The sequence below is a fragment of the Aedes aegypti genome, chromosome 2, assembly GCF_002204515.2.
Source record: "Aedes aegypti strain LVP_AGWG chromosome 2, AaegL5.0 Primary Assembly, whole genome shotgun sequence".
In the NCBI taxonomy this organism is placed as follows: domain Eukaryota; kingdom Metazoa; phylum Arthropoda; class Insecta; order Diptera; family Culicidae; genus Aedes; species Aedes aegypti.
This window is the reverse complement of record NC_035108.1, coordinates 415,265,648-415,283,454: the sequence shown is the minus strand read 5'-3', so window position 1 is coordinate 415,283,454 and position 17,807 is coordinate 415,265,648. Positions and strand designations below refer to the sequence as shown.

Sequence of the window (17,807 nt, the reverse complement as noted above, 5' to 3'; positions counted from 1 at the left end):
GTTAAATTGTTGCTGATTGAGATTCAGGTGTGATTCCATAATGTAAATGTCTGCTATTTATTTTTATAACACTTACCTGCAATCAATCGATTTCAGTTGAACTGTTGTCGGAAGGTGGTTATATTCCAACACAGTTCAAACCAGTGAATGTACGCGTTTGTTTACATATACCAATGTCTTGGAATGATATGAAATATACAGGTTCCCCTCAAATACATGATTCAATTAAGTATTGTGATATTTAATGCGTAATTTCAATCAAGGATAAAGCAATTCATTCCGTGTATATCTTATACCATGGTTAGAAAAAGTGCATTGATATTTTATGTATCGATTCTAACCTTCTTCTAGGCATTACGTCCTCACTGGGACAGATCTTGGCTATCAGCTTAGTGCTCTTATGAGTACTTTTACAGTTATTGACTGAGAGCTTTTGTAGTAATGTGAAAACACAACATGTTCAGTTGAGAACTATAATATTAATGACATTTATTGTACGTTTACTTTCTCAGCCTACTGTTACATTATTCCTCATCTCAGCCTACTACATCTCTCCCTTTCTTCAAATAGTAATATGATATGAAATAACTTTTTTTTATATAACAACAGAATCAAAATTGAAATACATAAAACGTTCATAGAGTCTTCCTTCGTAACTAATATACCCTATTTTTAGTAGATACATGACAAAGATCTCTAAAACTTTATCTTAAATCGAATTCCAAGTCTCATCGAATGTTTTGATTTCTTGTTTGTTGTGTTGCTTCAGTGGTGTGATCAGCAAAGCTACACTATGATTGATGACGGTATTTCCAGCATTGGTTTTGATCCATTTGTCCTTCTGTTGTAATGCCCTCTTCATAGCGCAGTAATCTAAATGTGGTTGGAAATAAATACGCAGTAAATTGATCATCATTTGTGAAATTAAAATATCATATACTTAGACATTCTCAATACTTATTGTCTCTTTTTCCAAACAGAGATTTTTGACCTATACCCTAGACATTTTGAATTGATCATAAAACGATTTTTTTTCTAGTTCTTGATAATCATTCTTACGCAGTATAGCTTCATACTTGAAATTTAGTAAAAATAACAATCTGTAAAAGAAACTTCAAAATAATTTTGATTTATGTTATTTAAATGTTTTGTACCCTTTTACCACAAGATAAATTTTAATTTATGATTTAGATCAATTTCTCTATCTTGTGGTAGACTGGATTGCCAAATGGTCTGAGACGTATCTTCTTTATCTGGTCTTTCTATTGCAGACTAGAGCATTTCGTTCCCTATGCATATCTCTTTATTATTTAAGGAGATGGACTAAAGTTCTGCTGATTTCCTACATCTCGTGATAGACTAGATAATATGCCAAATGAACTGAAATACCTTCCTTCATTTTGGTCTTTTATTGACTGATGTATTTATAAGCTCAATCTAGAATGGACTAGGATTCGAAATCCTCTTCATTCTTATATCTGCTTGAACTCCAAATAGACTAGGATAACTTTACCCCCTATATTTGGATACAGAAACGGACTAGAACTTCGGTTAAGTTCCCTACGTTCCTTTATAGGAATTAGACTAAGGTTGCGTAAACCTCCTTTAATTCCCTGTATACAGCAAACTGGAATTAACATTTCCCTTCGCTTGTATTTTTATTTCCAACTCCAAATAGACTAGGATAACTTAGTCCCCTATATTTGGATACAGAAACGGACTAGAACTTCAGTTAAGTTCCCTACGTTTCTTTATAGGAATTAGACTAAGGTTGCGTAAACCTCCTTTAACTCCTTGTATACAGCGAACTAGAATTCGAATTTCCCTTCGCTGGTATTTTTATTTTCAACTCAAAATAGACTAAGATAGCTTTATCCCCTATATTTGGATACAGAAAGAGGCTAGGATCATTATCAGATTATCTACTATTTTCATAAGAAATCCGAGTGTGATTTCCCAAAACTCATCTAAACTCCTTTTTTTGTTGTTATCTTGCTAGACAAAAATTCGCCGCACCATTTACTTCTTAAATTCACTGTAAAACTGTAACTTATATGTGCAATCTCTAGGTTATTTCATCTTTAATTCAACCATTTTTTTTGGAAATGGTCACTTTTTCCTCTAAAGTATACTGATCATATCTTAGTTACCATACATATTACATCATCGTGCATTGTCAGCTTTCATAGCCTTTGCTCTTCAATTCAGATGCTATTATTTTCTTCACGAATTATGTGTAATTTCAAGTTAGTCACACACATTATCTGGGAATTTGTAACTTTAGAAGTATAGTTCTATATTTCCTGCTCTCAATGAAATCACGATTATTCACGTGAAAGATTATTACACATTTTTTTTTTTGAATAACACAATTTATAAATATTTATAATTATTTATTCATCTATTTATGTCACACGAGTTTGTAGACCGTTTAGGTAGAGATAATATTTAATGCGCTAGTTTAATTGTAACATTCAATTGCTTAACTTTCGTCCTGAAGATATTGTTTTAAATATTTCGATTTGACCCAAGTAAAGTCAATTAAATCGTACTGTTGATTATAAATAGTCTTCATTTGGATAAATAGTTTGCGATGACGTAAACGTCGGTATAGTACATAAAAGTTTAAATTAGATAACTATTCTAATGAATCAATTTTATGAATGGTACACGTACAATATATAAATCAATAAAAATTCAATAACAGATTCAAGACAGTAGCAACATAGCTTAAAATTAATAACACAATTGCACAATCTATTTAAGTTAAGGTTAGTTGTCTTCTTGACTTTTTTCAGTGTTCTGTAATCTATACATCAGATAAATTTTTCTTAAAAGTGTTCAAAACTTCCATAAATAAAACTATCAGTTCATTTCTGTATCAAATAGATAGAAATTCATATTTAACTTTTACTTCGAATCCTTTAGAAATTAAAGTATTAAATATAAATAATATATATAAACTGAGGCTTTATGATACTATTCCAAGTTGAAAATTAAAGTTATATTAGTTAACAACGACTAATTTAATGCATATCAAACAATGTTTAATGATAACAATTTATGAAAGACCGTATTTCGTATTCAGTTCGCTAAGTACTACTTTTCCTAATAATCTTAAAATAAGAATCTTTCTTTTTCTCGTTGTTTTGGTGTAGATTAGCCACAAAGTTTGTTTTCTTAATTCTAATGCACAATTAAAATATTTAGGAAAATTTTCATGATGAATCGAGCTAGGTATCCCTGAAGACTATTATAAAAGTGTATATTTGGAAATTAAATTTTTATCTCAAGTCTTAGTGTGATTCAATGTTTGCGTTGTCTTTTTACCTTTTCAAAATATTATCATAGTAAGCATGGAATTGATCAGTCCATCTGAAAAATAGTTGTCAATTTGCTTAGCGTATTCAAACAAATATGATTTAGAAATTATCAAAATGCAGATCATTTTATATTGAAGTAGTTCCGTAGAAAAATGTGATTTTTCAGTCAACTCAAGATTTATGGAAATAATATTCACATTACATATCTGATACGACCTTCTCTTGATTCTTTTTTTCCAATTATTATTATAACATCCAATACAACAATCAATGAGCTCATAATTTAGTTCATCTTACTTTACATCGGTGGATCCTCGGTGCATAAAGTCGGTTCACTTGCGCACATAAAATTCACACAACCAGTAACACATTTGATCACAAAACTCACCAGAACAATCGTCCATCCGCCACACAAATGACCGCTGTTACTTTACATAAAGCAGCGTTAGTCCAAAATCAAGTCTAGAAATCTGCCGGAAATTCAGACTTCAGTAAAAACTCTTCAACCACTTCCCGATTTGGCTAGTACTAGCACAAATGTTTTTCAACTTGGTCAATATTTTTCTTCTTCGTCCACCTTCTCTTTTTTTCAACCCGGTACGGGAGTTCGAACAAATCTTCGTCGCCAATGTAGTAATGTGAAAACACAACATGTTCAGTTGAGAACTATAATATTAATGACATTTATTGTACGTTTACTTTCTCAGCCTACTGTTACATTATTCCTCATCTCAGCCTACTACAGCTTTCTTTGCCAAAGTTGTCATTTTCGCATTCGTATATCATCTGGCAGGTACGATGATACTCTAAAATTGCTGTATAATCACAGACTCTCACAACTCGAATAAGAAAGGCTTAAAAAAAAAAACCAAGAGATAGATAGGACAAAAAAAAAGAGAATATCGAGGGTAATGAATGATTTCTGAATTCAGTATAGAACAATGCACAGATGACCTAGCTTTGAAATCAGATAGATTATTTCGAAAACCATTAACAACAATTACTCAACCCGTTCAGGGAAACATAACCAACAACTACATCAACCTGTGACAACTCGTTGCCACTAGCAATCACAATCGAAGATTTAATCCTCAAGAGCAGTCACGAGCAAACAACATACTTGGCAGGTTTCCAGGCACATACCGAGTTCCAGTTCAATTTGCAACCGGTCGTCGTCCACAGGTCCAAACTTCAACAACCGGAAAATTACTCCTGGCGAGCGTTTTGCGACCCGCGACTAAATCAGATTTACGACGCGCAAACTACTAATGTGGCTACAAAATAATCACCATTATCACTAAATCCAATATTTACGAGCTTTCCTCGGCGGGCTCCCGATCCCGCTTCAGAGGCCCAACCAAACCCGAGCAAGCAGCCCTCCACTCCACGTTGGCCTGATCCAAATCAACATAAATTACTCCGGCTTGCCACGCGGAGCTATGCGATTTGCTACGCTTCCTCTTACACTCCCGTGCAAGAGTTTAAGCTCAACCATCTAAAAAAATATACATTATTATTAGCCTTATTTTAAACATTACACAATTTTTCATATCCGGATGTGTCAAAAAAGTGAGCCAACTCATCCATGATTTTTTGACTGCTGAGTTGCGTGATTGACAACTCACGCATGAAAAATCTTAAGCGTGAGTTATGAGAAATTTAGTTTTTCAAAACACTGGTATTATCTTCCTAAATTGATAAAACTTAATTTTTAATGTTTTTTAGGGAATAATCCCAAACTGTTGCACGGGAGTGTAGCTTTCGGTGCACTACTCGCGACATACGCAGACAGGGTCCGTGGAAATTGATCAACTTCTCCAGCAGCTTGTGCCCGATCTGTGGATTTAAATAGTACATAATTTTACACTTAACACGATAAGTGTTTATAAATATGACTAATTCATTAGAGTTCTGCGTTAGGTACGTGAGCTTCTAGGATTGAGTGCGTTCCAAATAGACGGCCGCGAAGTCATAATCAACTTCGTGACAGCGCGTGAATAAGTGAGTGAGTTTTAATTTCCCAATCTTACACAAAGCTCGCCAAGTGTGAAAAGGGATAAAGGTATCAACTGCAAACGAGAGAACCAGACAACTTAATAGAGAAAATAGAAATAGAGAAGAAAATTGAAACAATCGTGATTTAATATTGTAATAAGCTAAATTTATAGTAATGGGTTTAATAAGGAAAGCTGCAAATATTATTTTGTTTTAAAGTTTTCGTTATTTTCTCCGAGAAGCCCTCTATATATTTTTTTCGATTTTTTGCCAATAATGTTTTAAACAAAAAGATGTGTAAAAGAGTTATCTAAAGATTTTTTCACCAAATCGTAAAATGTACCTGATTCTTCAAGTGGTTCCTACGAGAGTGCCTCAGGATTTATTACGGAAGTCCTCCGGAAAGTCTTACACAAATTATTTCTGAATTTGATTCAAGCATAAGTTTTTCCAAACAATTATGTAAGAATTCTTCAGCTTCTTGTCGAGGCCATAGAAGGTCCGACTGATGATGCGCCTCCGTATTTCACGGCTAACGTTATGGTTAGCCGTCAGCAAGGATCCAAGGTAGACGTACTCGTCGAACACCTCGAACGTATCCCCGTCTATTGTAACACTGCTACCTAGGCGAGACCTGTTGCGCTCGGATTCACCAGCTAGCATGTACTTTGTCTTGATCGCATTCACCAACAGTCCAACTTTTGCTGCCTCGCGTTTCAGTTGGGTGTACAGGTCTGCCACATTTTCAATTGTTCGTCCAACAATGTCCATATTCCCGGTGAAGCAAACAAATTGACCAGATTTCTTAAAAATCGTACCCCGGCTATTAAGCCCGGCTCTCCGCATGACACCTTCTAGCGAAATATTGAACAATAGGCAAGAAAGTCTATCACTTTGTCGTAGTCCCCGGTGGGATCCAGACGAATTGGAGTTCCCCTGAAACCTTCACACAATTTTGCACACCTTCCATCTTATCAGTCCCCGTGAGCTTCCCGGGAAAGCTGTTCTCGTCTATGATTTTCCAGGTGACAGATGGCGGAAGATGATCTGGGATAATACTTAGTAGGCCGCATTAAGAATAGTAATCGCTCGAAAGTTCTCACAATCTAACTTGCAGCCTTTCTTGTACATGGGACATATTACCCCTTCCTTCCATTCCTCCGGTAGCTGTTCTGTTTCCCAAATTTTGTCTATCAGCCGGTGCAGACGAATGGCCAGCAGTTTTTTTTTGTGCTTGAGCTGGTGGATGGCATCGTTAACCTGCATCAAAGTGGGGGCTGGTTGGTTTCCATCCTCCGCAGTACCGATGAAGGCATTTCCTCCGTTGCCCCTTCCTTTATTGCCTGTGCTCTCAGCGCCATTCAGGTGTTCGTCGAAGTGCTGTTACCACCTTTCGATCATTTCACGCTCGTCCGTCAAAATGCTCCCATCTTTATCTCTGCACATCTCGGCTCGCGGCACGAAGCCGTTACGGGATGCGTTGAGCTTCTGATAGAACTTACGTGTTTCTTGGGACCGGCACAGCTGTTCCATCTCCTCGCACTCCGTCTCTTCCAGGCAGCGTTTTTTCTCTCGGAAGAGGCGGGTCTGCTGTTGCCGTTTCCGTCTATAACGTTCCACGGCTTCCAGGGTCCCTTGCTGCAGCATGACCGCCCGCGCTGCATTCTTCTCTTCCAAAATTTGCCTACATTCCTCGTTGAACCAATCGTCCCGTCGACCCCATTCAACGTACCCGACGTTGCTTCCAGCTGCATTGTTGATGGCTCCTTTCACTGTTCACCAGCAGTCCTCAAGAAGGCTTCATACAGCTTACCCTCTTTCGGTAATGTAGCCTCGATGTGCTGCGCGTACGCAAATGTAACATCCGGTTGCTTTAGCCGCTCAAGGTCATACTGGAACGGCCGTCTGTACCGTATGATGTTAACGACGGAGAGTTTTGGGTGCAGTTTGTGGTCTTCCAACCCGGTGATCTTGCTTAGGAATAAAATAAATACTGGTAGAGGAAAAGACAATGAATTTCCTGCAGAAGCTTCTAAGTTAGTCGAAAACAACTGTAAAACGATGTATTTTACTTTTTAATATAAATACACGTGTTACCTTTGGTTTGATGTGCTTAGGTGGCCATGACTTTTGTGAGTTGAACATGTATGAATATTCATTAAATATGGATTTATCGCATATGTCTATTAGTAAAATCAATTTTAAACGAGGTAGAAAAATATCACTTCAAAGACTGCAAAATCATTTGGTGGAAAGATATATATTTTTTAGGTGCTCATAGTTGAGATACAAGGCATACAAAATAGCTAATTTTAACCCATATAGGCCTGAGTAAAAGCAAAAATTCTGAAACCCTCACCGCTTACAAAACTCTCAACGGATTCAAATGATTTTTTGTCAGTTCACTGGCCCACATATCTAGTTTCTAGAAGTGGTCAGAGGAATTCGGAAATATTCCTGTGGCCGGAGTTATTCCTGGCAAGTCGGGGAAAAAGGGCAATTTTTTGGGACACGCCAAGTTACCTTTATTTATTTGTAATGACAATCATTTTAATTTGCATAAATCATTAAGATCTGACATTCAACATTATAAATGAAGAGTTTTGCGCCGTTTAAAATATACCGGATGTGGCCATTCGGACGTAATGCCTGAAAGAACCGGCTATAGATTTGGTGGATACTAATTCGTTTCATTTCTCGAAAAGTAGAAATCAAACATAATTGTGCACTAAGATGCATTCCCATAAGCTTGGAACAGATGTTCAGATACAAATTTACCACTTTATCATAAGTTTGAGGCGTCCTAGGTCCCGAAAATGGTCATTTGAAGGATTAATCAAATGCAAAACTCATAGTTATCCAATTCAATCGTTTCTCAAAAGCAGTGCTGGGATTGGTAATAGTAGTAGGCTTGAATTTCGCGAAAATCACGTGGCTCTCTTACTACAGTAGTTTAAAATCGTGAATCTCATCAAGTAGCCTATATTGGGTACATGAATTTCTCTAAATCAGTAGTGTCATTGAAGGCTCTAAATGCGGGAAATGCAGCGGGAAATAGAACATTTTTCTACAGTAATTTTGGGTTGCCCTTAGCAACGGGTGTTTTGTAATTTTCAAGGCATTTTGCCTACAGTAGCGATGGGCGTGAGTTTCACTGGCTTCGCTGACTGTGATTGGCTTTGTTTGACTACTGTAGTGTGAATTTCAGATTTTTTCCCAACCCTGCTCAAAAGGTTTACACTGATGCAATTTTCTTAAAATTCCGTCTTGTAGTAGCCACATTATAGCCGATTCCGGAAATTATCAATGACTTGAAATTTACCTACCTTCAAGGGCACAAACGCACAGTACCCTTCTCACCTGACTTGACCCAGTGATTCACCGGTATAACTATGGCTCGCGAACACTTGATCGCTAGCCCACATGCAGAACGATGCATTAAGGCTAAGTAGCCCATCATTCGTTTTGACAACAATGATGACTTTTCAGCTTGCATTTCAAAGTGATAAAACTCAATCTTGATAGTTTATATTGACTTGAAAAAGTATCACTGTACGCGCTAACATGCATAAAGTATGCTGATACTTTTTCAGCTGCGTCAGTGCAAAACCGACTGATTTTCTTTGATTCGCAATCGTGAAATGAATTAGCAACAATCATCAACGACGCGTACAAATTTCAATGACGGCCTACTTCGCCTCAATCGCGGAGCGTAGTTTGTTGTGATGTCTTAGCGACAAAAGGTTAAACGTTGTTGCTATGATCGCACGATAAAGAACAACCGCAATGCATCGTGGATTTTGTCATGATCACTATATTTCCATCCTTGCTCCTGGGGGAATTCCTGAAAACAAATACTACTGGAAAAAATCCTGCACGAACTTCAGGAGAAATTCCTGGAGAAATCCCTATGAAACTGCTGAAGGAATTCTTAACAGTATTCATGAAGTAATTCCTGAAGGGGTTCCTAGAGAAACTCCTGGAGGAATTCCTGAAGCAAATCCTGGAGTAATTTTTGAAGGAACTCTTGGAGGAATTCCTGAAGGAACTTTTTGAGGAATTCCTGAAGAAACCCCTAAATGAATTCCTGGAGGAACTTCTGGAATATATTTCTGGAGGAATTTTACGAGAATTTTTGAGGTAACTTCTGGAGGAATCCCTTAATAAATTTTAGTAAGAATACCTAGAGAATCTTTTAAAGGAAATCTTGTAAGCATTCCCAGAGATCGAGACGGTCAAACAAAGGCCTAAGGATTGCCGAAATCGATAAACCTGCAGCTACCCATATCATCTGCGTTGTAGATGATCTACATTCTCAAGAAATTTACAACATTCAGTCAAAAAAGTCACTGTTTGTACATGGAATCCTCCAACAACCTGAATTTCCAGAATGGGTAATATATATTCGAGAATTACATAGAAAAACTATTCCAAACTATAATTTTCCAAGAAATATGTTTCGGGAATAAGCATGGTATATTCCCGAAATTGACACTCCACTAAACACATCCTTCAAGAATATTTTTGAAGAATTTAATGAAGGTGATATATTTGTTGAGTACTTCGGAGTTTTTGAAAATTTAGTTTTACCTTTTTACTGAGAACTCTGGGAATATTCATTCGACAACAATAAAAACCATATGAAATTTTGATCGAAGATTCCACAAGAACAACTAGAAGAATTTATAAATTAATTTTAATACAGAGATCCCATGCGAATTTGCTAGTGGAATACTGAAGTTTTTCTTGGGTGAATCTTTTGGAAACCCCCTCTGGGAACACCGGGAAAATCTTTTGCTTTTTTTAGTAATTCCAGAGACATTTCTTTACGCAATTATTGGAGCAATGCGTAATATCCTAATATGATCCAGTGGTCACATTTCGCAAGAAACTTGTTTCCTAATAATGATCAAAAATGTTGGCAAACAAATTTAAACTCTAATTCCTACATCGTAGATGAAACAAAATTTTGCAGTTATTTGTGATCCTGGATGGAATTGAAAATAAAAACATTGATCCTGTTTGATTTAATCAATTTTGTGCTTATGGAGCTTTGGAATGTTATATAAGTAGAGACGGATTTCACGCCAACTCGACAAAGGGATTGGCAGCACCCCTTCAGAATTCAATGAAACTTTTTGGATGTCAAAGGTAAGTGAAACTAAGATACTCTACATACTTTGTTTTTTCAAAATCGATCTAGACTAACATTTGGAAAGGGTCAAAGTTTTTTTTCTTTTTTTATAAACCCTTAATTCCAAAAATCTTCCGTAGTCAGGATTTACAAAGTGGAAAATGATCATCGGTCCCAAAATAACATCCTGTGAAAAAATGAGAATTTTCAGTGAAGGTTTAGAGGTGGCGCAAAGGGCGTAAGTGCAATTTCCCCATTTTAGTGAACTCTGAAAAAATATGGTATGCTTTTCAGCTTGTTTTGGTGATTTTAGGACCCATAAGGGCAAAAAATCACCTCAAAATTGCGATATCTCCACTCCTTTAGATGATATTTGGCGAAATATATTTATGCATGCGATTTTTGGCCCTTGTATAGGTCACGCTGACTGATTACTATGAACCCGAATAAGCATATGATTAGCTGGGGAGGATTCCTATGCTAGTAAAATGGAGCAAAGAGCAAAGAAGAATGAGAGAAAGAACAGAGAACATAGAAGATTGTAAGGTGGGGAGGGTTAAACAGTGGGGAGGGTGAAACTAGTGATGTGTTGAGTGTAACTGAGGAATCTTGTAAAATCTCGATTTTACGCAATGGAGAAAAGTTCCAGTAGAAAACGATGATTATATTGACTTCTATTCAATATTACCTACTTCAGAAATATTTTAAGCAATGTTTCTTCAAGTAGGGGAAGAGCACCAATTTTTGACCCATCTCTAGTTTTCGACCCATGCATACGATTTTAGATTACTCTTAATAGAAAAATTGCAGTAACGGCTAAAATGTCCTCAACTCCATGCGAAGTTTCATCATTATTCTCCTGTTAGGTATAGATAAATGCATGTCCACTTCACTGCTTTAGTTCAATAATCGTTCGTTTTTTTTTCCTGGATGTTGATAGCAATTTATCGAAATGGACCGTTGCAAAATATACATCCTGGAAATTCAGCCTCACACAGTATTAATTAAATTCATAACAAATTTATATATACATAGGACATCCTGTGAAAATTTCTTCATGTAGCTCTGTCGCAATTCTTAAAAAAAAATATGTTTCAGAACTGTGAAGCTTAAATTTTGTTTTAATTCGAGATGTTATCAAAAGTGGCGAAAGTGAAGTACTGGAAGCCCAAACGCAATTAATTGTTGAAATGGCATCATAATCCAGAAATTCCTGTGGAAATTCTAAGAGGAAGTGTTACTGCTAGAAAGCAGAAATCTTTTATGAATTTACCTAATAAGGATATATCGTGCGGGATCAAATTTCGAACACCTATGAAATGAATCTAAAACCTTCCACTTCATATAAAACTCCTTCTATTTGTATGAAGTGTACGGATTTTGAGCCTGTATTGGTTTAGGACCCTCTGTAATTTTTTTCAGATTATAAAAGCAATTGCTGGAATTATATCAAACGGGCATTCTAAAATACAAAATTAGTATTGAACTTGCATGTAATCACATCTCATACATCCAATCGAGATATTTTCACGGTTCCGTAGTTCATTCTAATATAATATCATCAGTTACACCTTCCCTTGTTTAACTCATCCCACCTTACATTCTTCTGTGTCCTTTGTTCGTTCTTTCACCCTTCTTTGCTCTTTGTTCCATTCTACTTGCATAAGAATCCTCCCCAGCTATTCATATGCTTATTCGGGTTCATAGTAATCAGTCAGCGTAACCTATACAAGGGCCAAAAATCGCATGTATAAATATATTTCGTCAAATATCATCTAAAGGAGTGGAGATATCGCAATTTTGAGGTGATTTTTTGCCCTTATGGGACCTAAAATCACCAAAACAAGCTGAAAAGCATACCAAATTTTTTCAGAGTTCACTAAAATAGGGAAATTGCACTTACGCCCTTTGCGCCACCTCTAAACCTTCACCAAAAAATCTCATTTTTTCACAGGATGTTTTTTTGGTACCGGTGATTATTTTCCACTTTGTAAATCCTGACTACGGAAGATTTTTGGAAATAAGCCCCATCCTAATCGAAAAGGGTAAGACCTACAAAAAGTGATGTATAGGGGACTGTCGTGAAATTTTCTGAAGTTTTAGAAAAAAATATTAAAAAAAATATTGAAAACATTTTTTACTCTAAAAAAAATGATTCAAAATGTTAAAGTCGATTTGAAAAAACGGCCATTTCAGATTTTGATCGTTCCTAGGCAAAAAGTTTCGCAACTAAGTTTACTACAAGTCGTCCATACATTGCAAATTGGGCATATTTAAGGAAAAAAAGTTTTTCTAACAACGAATTTTTCAAGTCCAAAACTGATTTTTTTTTTTCAAAGATTTCATTCAGTGATAAATGTGTTTGAATCAGAAAATAGATTGTATTTTTCATTGAGAATAGTAAAAAAACGGAACTATACAGTGATTATGTTTTTTGAATGAAGGCAATCAATGGACTTCACCTCTGCCTATGACAAAATCAACTCCGACTTACAATCCGACGGATTTATATATTACAGGAGAACTAATCCCGCTCTAAGAGGACTGCGACAAAAAAGATGTAGTTTTTCAGCAATGGCTCACCACCGATCGCTGTAACTTAGAAACTATAATAAAGCCTGTTGAAGAATTTTTTACGTATTTCGTGGAGAAAGTTGATAAGCTCATAACTCATGATTTTATTTGCAAAGAACAGTCTTCTTTTCTACTAAACAAGGTGAAACACTGGTAATTAGCGACTTTTCTGAAAATTATAGTTTAATCATACAAAACGCTGCTCAACGATATCACTGGAATAATTCCCAAGCAACGATACACCCATTCGAGATTTACCATAAGAAAGATAATAAATTAGAAATTGATAGTTTTATTATAATATCAGAAGTGTTGACGCATGACACAGTAGCAGTTCAGCTATTTATTTCAAAATTGATAAATTTTCGTTAAACAAAAAAAATTCTCCAAAGTTATTTTTATGTCAACTCTATCTGCTCCATGCAGCTCATTATAAAAATAAAAAAGAAATTGCCAGCTTATGTAATTTCATGAAAATGCATGGATTGAAAGCAGAGTGGCACTTTTTTATCACACCCCACGGCAAAGGGCCCTGTGACGCTATTGGTGGTACTCTCAAGCGAATGGCAAAAAGAGCAAGTCTTGCAAAAGACTATGGAAACAGAGAACTATTCGACTGGGCAGTGAAACAAACTGATACATGTTTCACCAAATTAAATTTCTGTTATATATCTAATGGAATTGGTGGAATTGTTTGATAAGGTTACAACCAGAGCTGGGAAAAGTTCTGAAATTCACACTACAGTAGGCAAGCGTAGCAAATAACAGTCAGCGGAGCCAGTGAAACTTACGCGTATCGCTGCTGTACGCAAATGCCTTGAAAATAGCAAAACATCCGTTGCTAAGGACAACTCAAAACTACTGTAGAAAAATGTTCTATTTCCTGCTGTATTTCCCGCATTTACAGCCTAGTGATTTAGAAAATTCATGTACCCGACATAGGCTACTTGATGAGATTCACAATTTTGAACTACTGTATTAGAAGAACCACGTGATTTTCGCAAAAACTCAAGCCTACAACTATTACCATTCCCAGCACTGGTTAAAACTGTCCCTAGTACCCAAAAATATCATTGTTATATGCCTATTAGTAATACACAAATTGCAGCCAAACGGTATACCAATTCAGAGGATGAACCAAACATATTCAATTTAATCAGTAAAGCCCAAAAATAATGTAAATATTCATGTGCAGATACTACGTTTTAGGATTTATAGCAATAATAAAAATAATAATGCATGATAAAAACAAACCACGATTTTTTTTCTTAAGCATAATATTGATTCCAGATACCTGTTAAGATTGGCTTTGGCCAAATAAGAAATAAAATATTATTGTGATATCTTTCCAACCATAAAAAACCCATCGGATTATTAGACGGAGTTGATTTTCTCAAAAGCAGTTTGGTGCGAGATCAATTATATTTGATTAAAAAGAAAATTCTGTATAATTCCATTCTATTTCTTTTAGCTACTCCCAATAAAATAAATATAATCTATTTTGTGATTAAAACCAGTGAATCAATTGTCACCCAACACGCAGAAACAAAGACATTGTCACCTCCTATTCTTGTTGCAACAATTTTATTCCGCAACATGAATTTATCATCACTTGAACAGAATATGATAAAGATCGATCACCACGTGCGCAGCGATTTTCTGGGCTTCGCATTGCAATTTACGAGAACTTTCTCCGTGTTGGTAAACATTGACACATTATCAAACAGCATCCACAAATCAAATTTGGTTTTGTGTTTAAAATAACTGATTAATCGCGAGTTGAAAAGGTTGCAACAATGTTGCGCTCTGTGATTGTCATGACAATTTTGCTTTTGATTGTGTCCTTTTCCGCAACAGTTGTGACGAACGGTTGTGAGCGAGCTTGCTTTGTTGTTTGTTTTTCGTCTATTTTGATGATAATTTGATTCACTGATTAAAACTCATTTATCACTTGAAAATATGATCATACTAGACTATTTAAGGCGAAGATAAATCGAAGCCAAACATCAAATTTTCAAGAGCACAAATCTGGAACACCAAATATCTGTAAGAGCTGAAAACCTTATCGATTAGTCACTTCCAGCTTGTGACCAACTATACCATATATACTATAACTATATTATATTTAGGACAAATGTTCCAATAGTGGAGGCACTGAGCACGAATCAACTTTATTCAACCCCTAAAAATTCAAGTAGCGCGATAAATGTACAAATTCAGGAAGGGCAATTAATGTACATGTTAATATTGTTGAAATGGGAAGTAACGACCATTTACTTAATGAGAAAACTGATTTCATCACAGTAACCATCGGGATGTCAGTGAAAAATAATACACTGTTCCTTTAGTGGAGGTAAAATTATAATTTGTGTTCCTTTAGTTGCGGTACACGTTGTTTTCTTATGGGATCCTCCATTATAGGAACACTTTACCTCATCTATTGGTACAAGTAAGAAAAGTTTATGCAGTTTTGATGGTATTTTATCAATTTTGAAGCGAATCGAACGATGTTTTTGGTTATTTCATGTATCAATAAACCAATACGTCGATTGGTGGTGTCTAATCTGCAGCTAATTCAATAAAATCAGTGTAAATGGCACTACCGCAGCTAAAGGAACACCTACAACAAATGGATCAATTACTTTACCTTGGGCTTTAATGGGTTTAGTTGTTTATCTACTGCAAAGCAATCCGTATCCAGGAGGAACCTCGTTTGTCCTGGTAACCGCGTAGCGTTTCCAACCTGACATCAATCAAACACTACCTGCACCCTTTTAAATGTTGGTTTCCTACTGGTGAGCTTTGTTAGTATCATTCCACCCGCTCCGCACTAAACACGAACCACCATGTCGAATCGCGCTGTGGCCACGTTCGAAAAACCTCTCCAACATTTGAGCCTTCCGGATTGGCACTCCCGGTTGAACCAGCTGAAAAATGCGGCCTACGGAAAACGGTCCGATGCGTTCGATCTTCGTCATTTGGCGCGAAATTTGCGAAACGAAACCAGAATCCAGACCTACTGGGATACGTACCATAACAACGATAAGCTTTCGGATCGGGTGGCGGAGCTGGATCGATGGCGGGAATCGATGCGGATTTTGCTGAAACGGGTAGACGTTGAGATTGGGTCGCTGAAGGAGGAAAAAGCCTGCACGGAGCGGGATCTGGATGCGTTGCTGATGCCGCTGACGGTTGTGACGGATAGTATCAACATGAGGGATTGTAGGTTGGGATCGGAACTGACCTACGATGAGGGCGATACTGAGCTGAAGAATGAACTGTGCATCGTTGAGAATAACCAGCGTTTGTTGAGAGATCAGAATCAGGGAGCTTGGGAACAGCTGAATCGACTTCAGGAAATTAAATTTAAGCTGGAGCTGGATTTGACTGATAAGGACGAAGCGCAGGATATCGATCAGCACCAATTGGAAGTTGATAAGCATTGCGCCAATGTGACGTTCAAGACAGATTCAACGAGGGTTCCAAAAAAGTAAGTGTGCAGGTATCGGCGTTACAGTGCAATACTTTTCTCGTTTTTTTAGCTCTTGTACTTATAACAATTGGTTGGAGTACTGCGAAGAATTAGTTTCACTTACTGAGAAAACTTTATCCGATTCTGCCGCTGTCAGAGAGTCACTGTTTGCTACACGTGAGAAAGCAAGGAATATTTTGAAAAGCCAGCAGGATCGCACTGCCCATACTTTGCGGAAACGTATTTTTGAAACTCAACGTGCCAGGAATGAGTTGGAATATCAGCAGGGAAAGGTACTGTAGAATTGAATCAATACTTCAACACTTATTTTAATCACTACTGGTGCTATTTTAGATGAAAGAAGAAATGGACAAATGTTCTTCGGAGATTGAAACATTGGAAAGAGCCTACAACGATAAAATTGAAGCGTTGAAAGTGGTCGAGACTCGTTTGGAAAACCGCGCACAACGTTCGGGAATGGAGCTCTGCATCGATGAGTCTTATCACGGCCTTTCTGATGAGGTCCACAAGCTACGTGACACCATCAAAGTTCTCCGTGAGAAGATCAACGCTGCCAAGACGATGTACAACAGCCTGCACGAGTTAGCCAAAAAGATCGATCAAGATTTGGAAAACAAACAGCATGCATTGATGACCGATATCCGGTCCCTGGATCTTCGTGCTCGGCTCAACACCGGAGAATTCGGCGGAAAACCCACACAAACCGATCGGAACATTCATTTGTCCAGACTGGAGGACGAAATTCCCAAATCGTAAATCAATTGGGCACCTGATCGATCGATTATCGCCGGGTCATTGTATCGAATCGCGTGCTCCAATTTCACCAACTTCTTTTTAGCGCTCTCCGCCTTTTCGCACCTTTTCGTGATTGCATGTCCAAATGTGAAACAGGTTCATACGTGCTGATTTTTTGCATGCAAAGTACCCCTAACTGACACTTCTGCACTCATTCGCCGTTTTAAAGTGCACTCAATAGCTCACCACTAAGTCGGTATTGACTGCCTGCCTGCCCGAAAAACACTGCCTTTTATTGATTGCAGCAGCGCAACATTTCCAATCACTTCGGTGTGCACTTTAGATGAAAATCTGTTCAACGTGTGAATTTGAAATAAATTGCTAGTTTTTACTCAGAATGGAGTGTGTTGAATTGATTGGAGCAGGAACACTTGTTGCAATAATTTTCGTTCTCCGAAAAATCCAAAAGCCTCTGAAAACTAAGAACATTCGTACAAATCATAATAATACTCCGTTTATGAGCAGTTTTCACTGAAACCAGACCGTCATCGGC

At 36.9% G+C, this 17,807-nt stretch overlaps 1 protein-coding gene and 1 pseudogene across 1 annotated transcript; one reads left to right on the top strand and one right to left on the bottom strand.

Annotated features, from left to right (window-relative positions):
• LOC110675226 overlaps nucleotides 1-1,006 on the bottom strand; it is a 139,639-nt pseudogene extending 138,633 nt beyond the window's left edge.
• A 14,679-nt stretch (nucleotides 1,007-15,685) lies between these two features.
• On the top strand, nucleotides 15,686-17,682 carry LOC5567954 (tektin-B1). Its single transcript, XM_001657719.2, has 3 exons — nucleotides 15,686-16,516; nucleotides 16,569-16,791; nucleotides 16,853-17,682. Exons 1-3 carry the CDS (start codon nucleotides 15,873-15,875, stop codon nucleotides 17,273-17,275), a joined length of 1,290 nt encoding a protein of 429 aa, XP_001657769.1. The 5' UTR covers nucleotides 15,686-15,872; the 3' UTR covers nucleotides 17,276-17,682.
• Nucleotides 17,683-17,807: the final 125 nt, after the last annotated feature.

Coding starts and splice junctions, on each gene's coding strand:
- LOC5567954 (XM_001657719.2), top strand. CDS start 15,873: ATGTCGAATCGCGCTGTGGCCACGTTCGAAAAACCTCTCCAACATTTG. Junction 16,517..16,568: donor TCAACGAGGGTTCCAAAAAA/GTAAGTGTGCAG, acceptor TCGTTTTTTTAG/CTCTTGTACTTATAACAATT. Junction 16,792..16,852: donor TGGAATATCAGCAGGGAAAG/GTACTGTAGAAT, acceptor GTGCTATTTTAG/ATGAAAGAAGAAATGGACAA.